This window comes from Camelus bactrianus, chromosome 11 (assembly GCF_048773025.1).
Source record: "Camelus bactrianus isolate YW-2024 breed Bactrian camel chromosome 11, ASM4877302v1, whole genome shotgun sequence".
Lineage (NCBI taxonomy): Eukaryota > Metazoa > Chordata > Mammalia > Artiodactyla > Camelidae > Camelus > Camelus bactrianus.
Window position 1 is genome coordinate 14,354,863 of NC_133549.1, and position 13,380 is coordinate 14,368,242.

Genomic DNA, 13,380 nt, shown 5'->3' on the forward strand with positions numbered 1-13,380 from the left:
ATAGAATTTCAGACTTGAAAGCATGAGCCAGAGTTCGTTTCTGTCGTACACTTTCACGTACTAAGCCACGGGAGAAGCGAGGTCAGAGCTCCGGACAGTAAGTGAATCCTTCTCACAGTTGTGGGAAGACAGGTTGCATTCTTGAAATGCCGAAGTTGACATGCTAAGGAAGCCCTCTGGTTATCGAGGCTGTCATTGTAAATCACTGAGTACTCTATGATGTGCTCTTAAAGATAAGAAGTTGGTTATATTTTATCTTACTGTTTGGCTCTTAAAGACGTTTATAAATACCGACCTCTTAGATTAACTACTGTTTGTGTGAGGAGACGTAAATTTCATTGCAGCCAATTAGAATTTGTAAGAAACTCAAGAATTCAGTTATCCTTTGACTAAGCTAATATTTCGGAATCGTGGACTCACTGCATAATTTGTTGAATTCTGATCATTAGCTTTCAGGATTGGCAAGCCCTAAGATATTGGGATGTGTTAGTCAATCATAAATAATTGTCAGATGCCCAAATACAATTTAATCTGCTAGATGTGCTTGCAAATCAGTCTGTGTAGCTACTTGCCAGTCTTATCTAAAGAAATGTTACATTTGGAAGTATGGCTTATATTTCCAGAGTATTTCTTGAATCCCTCTCCACTGGGTTGTGTAATGAGATGCTTTTTTTCCCACAAATTATTTAGGTTTCTGTGGATGCCGCCCATGGGTACAGCCCCCGAGCCATTGACATGAGCAATGTTACACTATCTCGAGATCTACATGTAAGTACTTTTAACTTTTAAAAATATTCGGCAAATTTCATTAAAAAAAAATTATGCTGTAACACTTCCCTGCATAGATGTAACAGCATGAATTGTTTGAATGTGGTGACCCTATAAAGGGTCCATGGAATTTACAGACTATGAACCCTAGTCCCTTAATTCTGTGAAAGGTGATAGAACTTTTTCTGGGGTGTTTCCTCCAAATAACATTTTCTTTAAAGATCATACCTGTGTAAAAGTCCCCATGTGATCAAGTATCTGTATGTGAGAAGAGGCTGGACCAGTAACTTGTTATATGCTCTGCCTGGATCACCTTAATGACTCCTTAAATAAGATGTATTTTAAGTTGTCTATCCAGGGAAACCAATGGCATTTTGCTTCCTCCAGCCCTAGTTTTATCCATTCCCCTTTGTCACGAAGGAGCCCACTTTGAAACTGACTTGAGTGAAGGATAAAACGTATTGGCATGGAACATGAGTCAGTGGGTCAGTAGAAAAAGCAGACTGTGACACTGGCAGTGTTAGTATATTGTTCCAAGAGAACTAAGTATATGAAGATAACAATCTGTGGGTTATTAAACTGTGTGGCTTGCCCTTTGTCATTGCTCTGGGATGAATGTATTAAAATGACACAGTAAACTTGAAAGTCACCAGTGAAAGGAATCTTAAAGACACTCCTATCAAAATCCAAAGGCCACAAGCATTGGTGAGGTCTCCTCCCAGGCTCCTCACCTTGTTTGGGGCAGACCTTGGTGTAGCCTATTCCTCTGGTGTTCTTTGCATTCATTGTTCAGTAAGGATTATGTCATCCTTTAAAGCTTTGGAAACTAAAATAAGAACTTGTGAATAAAAATATTTTCAAAATCCATAGCTGATTTGAAGTTTAATTATTAAATCAGTAAAATATGTGTCTTTACACATTGTAAACAATGACCATTCCCATGAAATCACCCCTGCTGTTTACTACTCTGTAATTTCACAAATCATTAGAACCCCCTGAAATTCAGATTCCAAATAAGAAGTAGCTGTGTTTAGTGATCTTCTGATGTATTTTAGCACTAACACTCAGATTTATTCTTTTCAAGCATGTTTTGATGTTAGTCTGTTGGAAAATGAAGTTATCCTTTTCTAGTATCCTTTTAAAGTTACTCAGTTGCTACATATTTTGTTAATTTAAGGCGATGGCAGAAATGATGGCTGAAAACTACCATAATATATGGGCAAAGAAAAAGAAGCTGGAGCTGGAGGCCAAAGGTAAGATTTTCTAAAAATCTTCATTAAAAAACAGCGCAAGTTTGACAACATGAATACATGCTGAGGATACAGTGGTCTTTTTAGCGTGAGACCTCTTCCTGCCGTTCTTGGAGCGGTTCAGCTATGGCTGTGACGGGTCTCAGGGTGGAAAGTCCAGTTTCCTGACTGCTGGTGTATATTTCCTCATGCCTCAGGATCTTGATGGCGCCCTCTTGCCCATTGTAGCGTGTAGGTGTCTGTACTTCTTTTCCTCGTACCTGAGGTGTCCTGTTCATTACCTGGACCCTCCCTCACTGATTTCCAGCCCTGCTGAAATACTTCTCTTACTCATTTCCTTCTATCTCAGGCCCCAGGCGCTTTGTTTTATTATTTAGTCCAATTATGTTATTGTCTCTTACATGCTTTTGCTTGCTCTTTTCTGCTGTTTTTAATACTAAAATGACCTAATATTCTTAGTCATTTCTTAAATCTTTTCTTAATTTATTAAGAAAAGTATTTTTATGAATATAAATACATGTTTGCATAGTTTCTTCAATTTAATGCATCCTGTACTGATGATCTCCGTTGTTACGTATTCAGCATTAGTTTATACACATGTTGTTTATAGTGTGTGTGCGCGTGTGTGTGTGTGTGAGAGTGTGGGCGCTCTTTAGTTAGTACTTCCTATGTGGGTTTCTTTCCCCCCATTAGAATGTAACGAGTTCAGGGCCACAGATCCTATTAATTTTGTCATCCTTATTGTACGGTTCTGGACACCAGGAAGCTCTCTCTTTCTTACTTATTGATACAGGTAAGAACGTAGAGGGAGGTAATTTTGAAGGGTGGGGATATTTCATAATGAAAGGAATAGCTGTAGTGTTGGAGGATGGTACCAGACAGCAAGCACTAGGAAACAGAGTAACACAAATTAGAACTGGTCACAGAAACAGAGGGGGTTCCATGTACCAAGACTGCCTATTCCTGAATTTGGCTCAGGGCTAGGCCTGTTTTTCTAGACACATTCCATAAACGTTTGGGAAATGAGTGATCAATTGTTTGGCCAGCTGACGGATGGATGCATGGGTGGGAGGGTGGGTGGGTAGCTGAGTCATGGAGTCGTAGGTTCTTTGCTTAGTGACGTTGTCGAAGGGGCATTGTCCGCGTGGTTAGTAGACAGTCACTGTTGGTTACGTGAGCAGACTGCATGAGGAAATCCTGTTCTTTTCCTCCAAGTATGTTTTAGGCACTGTGGTTTGGGTAAAATTAAAGGTAAGAAGCAGTTACCCTACTACTTCTCTTGTAAATAAGTGTGCTAGAAAATCATCATTATTCTTTAATTTCTGGGCCAGCCTTTAGGTGACCTGCAGTCAGAGTTTCCAGTAAAGCACATGGCTCGTCAATGCGGCATCCACACCCCTGCATCCGGCTTGCGTTGGTCCAAGTTCATACCATGTTCATCGTGGGGGGACAGCACAGTCGCAGCAGGCTGAACAGTGAGGTGGTGAAATGAGAGACTGAGTTGTTTGGCACTAAAACAGCTGGCCCCTAAGGAAGGTGTTGAAATATACAACCCTGAATCTCGGCTTTTACATTACTGGGACCAGCAGAGGAGAGAAATGAGTCTTGGAGTCAGAGACAGGCTGGAGACGGTGGACGGTTTCAGGACAGAAACCACAGGTGTCTTTTCTCCCCTGTGTTCTCTCCCTGAAGGCTTTGGCAGCCACCTTATGTCCTTACGTCTCTGTTCCTGCTTCCAAAAACGATCTGGGTGGGAGTGTGGGAGGTACCTGCCGCCTACCGCATGTCTTGGTACTGGTGGGGGTTGTGTGTGGTGGGAGGGGAGAGATGAGAATGGCAGGAGAGAAGCCGGGGAGCAGGAAAAGGACACAACTTAGAGCCCTTGAGCCACTCTGACGCCTCGACAGACAAGAGCATCCTGCTAAGGCTGCCCACTTAGGCTCCAGCCCCTCCAGGCTCTTCTGTCACCCCGACATCTGTGTGCAGAAGATGTCTCTGCTTTAGAAACGTCTGGAGAAAATCTCCTCCTCTGCTCTCCCAGGTTGTCTGCCCTCCCATGCCCTGTCCATCCGCTTTAGGAATCTGGAAGAGCTTGGGGGAAATCAGGCAGTTTAAGGAGTATATCATTAATAGAATAGAGGAGTGAAAGTCCAGAAAATATTACCCATGCTCCCCGGTGAGTGAGGGATGTGAAGACCTAGCCGTCCTTTTGTCCATTTTTCCCGTGATCACACCACGTACTTTAGGCTGTGATGATCTGTCATGAAGCCTAGGATGGTTCTGGTATCCAGCAGTTTGACCCTTTTGCATGAGTGAATTCACAAGGCAGAGCTGTACATTTGAGGCAGCAAGCATCCCAGGAATTACTGCAAATTCATCTCCTCTCAGGTTGGGTTGGCTCCTTACCGCCCTCCCATGCGTATGTCATCCGCAATCAGATTATAAATGAGCTAGGTGAGGGTTGAGATCAAGGTCGTCACCCTGCTGTTAGGTGGCACAGCTAAGGACATCTTTTTCCAGTCTGCTGGCTGACTTCCAGGTGCCCACCTGTCTTGTTCAGAAGGGCTTTAAACTCAGAGGGTACTTTGCGTTCTTAGGATTTTTGAAGTTTAGACTTTATCCTCTCTCTGTCTCTTTCTCACTCTCCCCGCCGCCCTTTACCTATTAGTGTCTGACCCCGAATCATCGTGGGTTACAAATTTAGTTGCCCGTTTCTCTAGGACTAAACGCCATAGTGGAATTCAAAATGGGTAATGATTGCAAGGTGATTATGTGTTTTATAATTTTTTTTCATGAACTATGCTGTTAAATTATACCTGTGATTATGAAAAAAGTCAGCTTTATTCCCAGCGGATTTAGTAATATAGTCTCTGTCCTCCTTGCAGCTCACAGACTATTAGTATTACCTTCTGGCAGTTGGGTTATACTGACAGTTGTGTTCTGTTCTAATTGTGTTTTTGTATCAAAAATAACTGATGGCTCCTCAGGGTGCCCTGTCGGTGTGGGAGCTCCTGACTGTCCCTGTGTGTTTGTGATGGAATAGTGTCACCTAACGGCCGTGAGATTCAGTGCCTGACTGCATCTCTGTAGATGGCACTCAGTCAAGGCAAGCACTAGGAAAACATGGCATTTTCTCCTTTGTCTTTTTGTTTGCTTACTCCCTATGCAGGCCGGATTCAACGTTTATGATTGTTTTGGGAGCCCGTGGCTTAACCCCTTTGGACATGGATTTAACAGGGTCTATGCTGTCATAATAATTCAAACAAAACAGTTATTTTCCATTTTTTTTTTTCTAGAGTTCCCTTAGTAGTTTTATTTCAGGGAATTTCAGCATCCCATGTGAAATATATTCCTGTGCATGTTTTATAAACTCTAAATTTGGGGCCTACCAAGCTATTCATTTTGCTGCCGCTTTAATAGGATTCTTTGTATCAGATCTTTATATCTGGAATTACCAGTGCATTTTTTTTGGAAATTTTTATAATTTTTATAAAAGCTTTTACAAAATTTATTATTTTATAAATGCTTTTATCTTTATTAGTTTTTAAAAATCTAAATACTTTCTATAATTTTTAAATCTAAAGCATATTTTAAATACTTCTTACTAGAAACCTAGATTCTTGCCAGATTTTTAAATCAATTAAGTACATATGTTACTTCTATTAGATATTTAAGAGAACTAACTCTTAGAGAAGACAAAATAGAACTCTGTCAAATATCTAATAAAAGTAATGCATGTACTTGATTGATTAAAAAATTTGGCAGCCTGAGTATGAGTTTTGTGTATTTAGAAATAATGTGACTACAGAGTACTCTGTGATCTGTTAGACACAGTAAAACTTCCAGACTTAAGACATTTTTTTCTCTTCTCTCTGTGGGGTAGAAAAATGAAGCATGTTGCGTGAAACATGCCTTATAATTTTATTAGATCCAGCTGTGCGTGTTTCAGTGCCGATTTACACTCTGTGCTGGGTTCCTTTCTTGTGTGATAGCAGAGTCATTGGCACTCAATGTTACAAACGCTTGTATGTTCACGTTTTAATTGCCTCTTGAAAGGCATGTACACAGTCTTTGAACAGGTTTCCTAGATTAACTGGAGCAGTAAACTCACTAGAGAGGGAAGCGTCCTCTGTGCTCTGTGTCTGATTAGAGGAACCAGAAGTTCTGCAGCGCGGTCCTATTCTACATGCAGCCGTTTCTCATTTCAGATCATTCTTTAAGTTTCTAATTACTAAATTAAATTTCTAATTTAACTTTGTAATTGCTATGCTGTATTTTCGTCTTGACGTCCTCTTAGGAGGTGGAAATCATCCACTGCTGGTTCCCTATGACACACTGACAGCCAAAGAGAAAGCCAAGGACAGGGAGAAAGCACAGGACATCCTCAAGTTCCTGCAGATCAGCGGGTATGCTGTGTCCAGGTAAGGCACACCTGCTCCAGGTACACGTTCTGTTATGAGCCTGAATATTTAAACATCCTGTCAGATGTAATGCTGCGAGTGCACTCACTCATCTGTTTTAAGTCTTAGAGCTACTGTTTAGTATGTTCAGAATACACGACTGAGTTCCTTACACTCCTTATGCTAAGCCCCCGTCCATCACTCAGGAAACTCCCTAGGCAAAAATGACTCACTGCTTTTCTAAACACACATCTTATTGCATAGTGAGTTACTTAGCACAGTTTTATGTCAGATGCAAAGTGTTCCTTAAAAATTAAATCTCGTTTTTGTTTTTAGCAACAAGAATATCTAGCCTTCCAAATTTATCTGTATTTATATTGCTGTATATAAAATGTTAAATACACCTCCATATACAGATATTCAACAAGACTTCCCATAGTCTTTGTAGACGTTGGTTTCCATTTTTCATTTTTGCTGTTCTAGAGGCTTCAAGGACCTGGAATTGGACACACCTTCTATTGAGAAACGATTTGCCTATAGTTTCCTTCAGCAGCTCATTCGCTATGTGGATGAGGCCCATCAGTATATCCTGGAGTTCGGTAGGTGCCATAGTGCTATGGCTGACAGCCCAGTTTTGTGATTCTTGACACGTACAGCCTCAGGGTATAGAACAGCATAGACCCGGGGCCGCTTATGTTGTGTCCCCACACGGTGTGCACCCTCTCTGTCGTCCCAGTGCTGACTTCAGTATGGAAGTCAAGAGGCAGACTCATTTTTAAGGATGAGTAGATTTTTAGAACTCTAAAAGAAAATCTAACATAACTTTTTTCTCCTTAAAATGTTTATTGGCATTGATTTTTTTCATTTTGAAAGAGACATTGGATGGACATCAACATTTAAGGTACAGTTAAATCTTTCCTTATGAAATTAATTGCTCTGCTCTTAAAAACAAAACAAACAGACAAAAAAACCTAAACTCAAACTCTGTGGTTTCCCAGATTTCTAGACACTGTAAAGGCCTTGAGGTTAGTCTGTGTAGGGACACACATTTGTATTGGAGTGTCTGCAGTGCGGAATACTTTATTGTCCTCTTAGGGTCAAAGGGAAGACCTCATCCCCGGCGGCTCAGCGCCAATCAAGTACAAAAAGGACTCTTTATTTCAAGCCTTAGATTCAGAACAGATCATCAAAGCAGCCTCCTCTCACTTCTCTTACTTTGTAATTGTCCTCAGCATCTCTGAATTAAAATTCAAGTTGTTAATTCCTCACCTTCCTGTCAAGTCACCTTGCAGCCACTGGTTGGTGTTCAGATGTAAACTTTGATCCTTTTTGAAAGAGAGTTTGATCCTTTTTGAAAACCAGTGTGCTCCGCAGGTGGTGAGCTTCTTCCTTTCTTTTCCACTTGGAGGTTCTGTTTCTGGTTTTGTTTTTTGTTTTTTAACCTTCATGCTTTCTGCTTTCAGCCCCTTCCCTCAGGGCCCATAGTCCTAGGTCCCTTAGCAACACATCAGCAGCAACTCCCGCCCCCCCCCCCCATCCCAGCCAAGGCTCTTTGTGCTGCAGTTTTCTTCGGATTTATAGTTTTCAGCGCAGCATCAGATTAAAGTTTATGGAAATTCAAGCTCTTGTATTTGCCTGTTCTTGGCCCCTCGTATCCCAAATATGTTAACGATTTTCTAGTTGAGTGTCGTGCTCTTAAACCTCCCTCTTTCAACCTGCCCCTTTATCTACAGTCCAAATGCTGTGTTTTTACTCTCTTCTTAACTGTCTTTTCCACAAAGGCCAATGATACAAACTAATTTATCATATGCAGTCTCTTTGTAACTCATCCCACAATATTTTTTTAAAAATATGGTAGTCATCCTGACTTGTAGCCAAATTAGTCCGAATGGAATTTGAACAAAAAAGAAGAATGAGGCCCTGGTGAGTTTTTGAAGCTTTTATGTACAAAGTTAAACATTGAAATTTCAAATCCCCATTGTAAGTATCTGAATGCATAGCAACTCTGGGGTTCAGCCTTCTTTTTGGCAAGAGAGAGGAGAAGAGGGAAAAAGTGATCATTTGGAGAAGGGAACAAGGAAAAGAAAAACATTTTTCTTTAACCTTTGTTTGGATGGCAGAGACACAACTTTGAAGGGGAAAATGTGGTTAGGCCTTAATCACCCTGTATTTAAGTTTCTGAATAAACCTCCCGGGACAGTGTCGGTGCACAGGGAGTGGCGAGAAGCTCACTACAGGCAGCTTGCACCCGCTTCACACATTGGCTTTCTACAGCGTAGAGAAGATCTTACAAACAAATTCTGGGGAGAAAGGAAGGCTAGATTAATATAGAGCCCAACAAAATTAGCTGTTTTTTCCAAACAGCTGCTGATGTTCCCTGTGCGTTTTTCAGGTGGTTTTGACGGGCAGTTAAGGGTGTACTTGACATCAACTAGAGAAGCAAGTACAGCTGAGGCTGTTTAACCGCCATTTACTTTAGTTTTCATTTTTCACTGTTACTAAAAAATAAAACCTCTACAACACCTCCTTCTTTCATCTTTTACTTTATCGCCTTTACAGCTCATCTTTAGTGTATTTATTTTTAGACGCAGGCTAATGGTGACAGTGAAGGTAGGCATACGCCTCTTTATAATTTTTGTGTTTTATCATAGACCATATTCTCTCCGAAAGTTCTCACATTTTCCACATAAGCATTATTCTTAAAATGTATAAAGAAGGGAAAGATATTTCCTACGTAATTCTTTAGCATTTTAGCAGCCTTAGCTAGGTACAAAGTTCTGTCTGGATAGAATGTATACGAGAAAGCCCCTTAGATGGATCCAGGCGTTTCGCATGACGATGCTTGAGAGAGGTTAATGCCCAAATGTTGAAAAATGAAATGTGCCAGAGTTCAAAAGCCATTACTCTCTTCTGCTTATTCATGGGAAGAGCGCTGTCTGAATTTATAAAATATTACCTGAGTTCTCTAAAAATTACCCTAAATTTATATCTGAGGCTTCATAAAGCGTATTTCAAGTTGTTTTTATTTCTGTTTGCTGTAGAACTTATTCAAACAAAAGTCAGTTTGATTCTTAAAAGATACGAAAGCTCTGCTTACACATTTTTCTAAAACTTTGTATCCAGTTCTGAAATTTTTAGCTCTCCAGTCTGTTCTGCATCTCTTCATGGTTATTATGGTTTGCTCCCTCTTCTGTATGCATGAAACCTCCTCTGTATGCATGAGGGCGCTAAGAAAGGCCGCCTTCTAAGCTAAACGCATTAGGTCAGTCAGTTCTTAACCTTGAATTCATTGTCTGCGCCACAGGGAAAATGCAGGTGTTTGTGCTTTGCTTAGGGAAATTCTCTTTTGACACCGCTGAACTTCTCTGTTCTTTAGCAGAATGTTAATTTTCCAACCTAGTGTCACAGTTGTGAGCCTTGCTCTTGCCACAGGCGCTGGCTTCCTGCAATTTTTCCGTTGGTCTATTAATACTGAAAGCTTGAACTTTCAGTCACACCAAGAAGTAACTGTCTTTATTAGAGGCCAGTGTGCAAATCTAAAATTATGCTTACTTATCTTACACTCACCTTTCCCAGCCCAGTGGGCTCCTTTCTAACTGAAAGACGGTGTGGGATTTGACTGCGGAGAAGGTGGGATTTTGCTTTATGCCAGTTTTCCCCCTGCGTGTCAGTCAGATCTCAGAGCTACACAGGACGGTTGTGCTCACAGCCACGTGTGGGCTGTCTCAAGAGCTTTTTTATTTTGATTTGGGTATTTTGTAATCTTTCTTTAATCACACTGCTGAAGTTAACCTCTGTGTTTTTATGTTCAGTTTAGTGGGATAGCACGCATAGCGGTGTGCCCTAAGCGGTGCATTGGGGTGAGTGAATGTCTTGTGATTTTTGAAGTGCAACGTGATCCTAAAACTCTTCATGTCCACAGATGGTGGCAGCAGAAGCAAAGGAGAACATTTCCCTTATGAGCAAGAAATCAAGTTCTTTGCTAAAGTACAGTATACAATCCATCTTGTTTTTGCTTCAATGTGTTTGTTCCCAGAATGTGCTCTCTAGACCATTGCCCTTTGCAGGATGCGCTTGTCTCCAGGTGTGAGTTCCACTCTGAGTAAACGCTCTGTGGCACGGAGATAACTGCATGCATCATGTGGGTAACTCATTTCTCAAATGTTTCTCATAGTGACTTCACAGTGACTTCATACTCTGTGAAGTCTGATTCAAAGTTCTCTTTTTTGGCTTTATCATATGACATAGAAGAGAAATCTGTTTCATGACATTTGAATATTGTTATGGTTTAAAAATTTGAAATGAGTGTATCTTTTTTAAAGAAGAAAAGCACCAGTTAATTTATAAATGGCTACTTTATGAGAACCTCTACTATAGACTCTTCATTGTGGAAACTCAGTCCTACTCAGAAGAGGAAAACTGAGGCTCAGAGAGGATAAATTGTTCAATATTTGGAGTATATCCCATGATTAGTGTTTATCCCATTGAATAAGAATTTATCAGGAATTTGCCGTGCGTTCAGCCAGTAGGGAAGGAGGTGGAGAGCTGCGGAGTCCGCATGGTGGGTCCACTCACTCCCTCGGTGTTTGCTGTGTGCCTGGTCTGCGTCATGCATCGGGCTGCGTCCTGGTATTCACCACCACAAGGACAGAAGGCCTTTGGGAAGCTCTCCTGTTTACAACATGTTTTAGTTAACCTGAAGACCTAACGATTTCTGTCAGTTTCCTTTCAAAGTACTTGCATTTGGTGGTTTTAGATCATCTGCAAAATGACATATTATTTCCATCCATTATGATTTGGCTGCTGTGTTTGCAGAATTCAGAATCCCTTTATTGTAAGGGAGACTTCTCTTTCCTTCCCACTCTGTGCAGCACTCAGAACCTGTGTCGGTCACCTGAAGCTTGTCCGGGGCTGCACATTGCTGGCTATCTGTTCTACTAGGATGTAATCTCCTTTGATAGCCAGTGATCAGAAGTGCTGTACTCATGACCTGCAGTCACACGTTTAAAATACTCTCCTACTGCATCCCCTAGTGACTTTGTTTGCAGATGCCTACTGTGGCTTGATTTCTACTGTCTATAGATTCATTCATTCACGTATTTATTGAGTACCTAATATGTCAGTCACTAAGTTCAAGTAATGTCACAACTTTCTAGGAAGAGACTTAAAACTTTGTGTATTCCTATTGTTAAAAAACATACTATGCCAACATTGTAGGGAAAAAAATGTATTTAGACAGACTTGGGTCTAAATACTGGAAATGCCAGTTGTTACTACTCTTTTCATTTATTTATTCAACAGATATTTATCTAGTGCTTGCTCCAGGCCCAACAAAGTCCTAAGCCCTGGTCAGTCGGTGGTAAACCGAACACAGGACGCAGTGGTGGTGGAGGCTAGGAGAGGGCTGTAATGGGAAACAAACCCGGAAGTGTTTCTTTCTCTATTTCTGTATTCTCTGAGTGCCTTCAAATGCTTAGGGAGAGAGACTAACTCAAAATCACTCGTATGAAGTAGAAAATTGCAAATGGTATTAAGGAGAGCAGAGGATACGGGGAGTTTATCCAGTTGACAGGCCGCAAAGGCTGACCTGATGAAGGGCCACTGCCCTGTGGCCTGCGGGAGGAGCGTGGGAAGAGCACCTCAGACCGAGGGAACGGCACAGGCGAAGCCTGTGGTGTGGGTGGACAGGGTGAGAGGAGAAGCTTGCCGAAGGCCAGCAGGCTGAGGGGACAGAACTGGGAGGTGGGCTTTGAGGAGGCCAGACAGGAGGACTTCTTGCAGGTAGGTAAGGGGCAGTGGGACTTCGTGCTCAGTCAGAGTGTGAGTTTGCAGTCGCTGCTTTTTACATCTCAGTTTCATGCCTAGAAAGCAGGGACAGTGGCGCCTCCCGTACAGAGTGGTTGCTGAGACACGTGCAATGACTCCGTGTCAGTCACTCACGTGTAGTGGAGACTCAGTACATGGTCATCATTGCTTATTTTGAAACCTACTGGGGACCAAACTGCATTACATGACAATTTAAGGGCATTTCATTTTGAGAAAGTATTGAGACTAATTCTAAACCATTGAAAATTAGGTGTGTTTTCCATACTCACACACACACACACGTACTGCAGAGTGGAACTTGAGAGGCAGGCAGACTGGAGTGGAGCTGATGGCATGGCTGTGGCTGTTGGGGACTTGTTGCATGTGGCCAGAACTCTGCTGTTCCAAAGACTCGGCACTCACCCATCCCCCGGAAGATTCCACTGTGTAGATCTGTTTTCTTTTCCTTTCTTTCAGGTCGTTCTTCCTTTAATTGATCAGTATTTCAAAAACCATCGTTTATACTTCTTATCTGCAGCAAGCAGACCTCTCTGTTCTGGAGGACATGCTTCAAACAAAGAGAAAGAAATGGTGACTAGGTAAACGGCTCTAAAAAATAAAGACTGGTTTGACTGAAGTGTCTTTGCATTTGAGAAGGAGCATCTCAGGATCCTGGAGTAGGTGCAGCCTACTCCCGGCCCCTGGCCCCGTGGAGTCAAACACTAGGGGAGGACGGTTTGGGCAAGTAAATACATGTTCTAGGTGTTGTGTTTTCTTAAATTTGACTGCTAAATGTAATGCTGGACAGAAGGAATAAGACACCCAATCCAGGATCCGTAAGTGGAGGCTGGAGATGCATCACTGTATTAGTATGTTTGATAAATGATGCTTTTAGAATTGGCCTCTTTAAAATTTATTCAAATCTGGTATTTTTGCCAGCATGTATTTTTCTGGAGGGCAAAATCTCATTTACAGAAATTATAATTGTAATCTTTAAAAAAAAGACTAATCTTGGAATGAAATGCGGTAAACTTACGTGCCTTCTGGAGGCTCCCGTCACGCCACTCAAGCCAGCAACCTACCGACGCCTTCTCATTTCTGTTTAAACCCAAGTGTGTTTTAGAGATTTAGCTGTGATTGTGCTGGGGTTATCAAGC

General features: G+C 41.5%; 1 protein-coding gene across 8 annotated transcripts in view; it reads left to right on the forward strand.

Moving 5' to 3' along the window:
* Positions 1-13,380, forward strand: part of RYR2 (ryanodine receptor 2) — a 543,025-nt gene that overhangs the window by 410,211 nt on the left and 119,434 nt on the right. For 7 of the 8 annotated variants that reach the window (XM_074373272.1, XM_074373273.1, XM_074373274.1 and 4 more), the window contains 6 exons: positions 691-768; positions 1,946-2,021; positions 6,316-6,439; positions 6,902-7,017; positions 10,341-10,405; positions 12,701-12,822. In XM_074373272.1, the coding sequence (XP_074229373.1) occupies positions 691-768; positions 1,946-2,021; positions 6,316-6,439; positions 6,902-7,017; positions 10,341-10,405; positions 12,701-12,822 (581 nt within the window). The remainder of the gene's footprint in view (positions 1-690; positions 769-1,945; positions 2,022-6,315; positions 6,440-6,901; positions 7,018-10,340; positions 10,406-12,700; positions 12,823-13,380) is intronic. The other variant, XM_074373278.1, reaches the window with a different exon arrangement.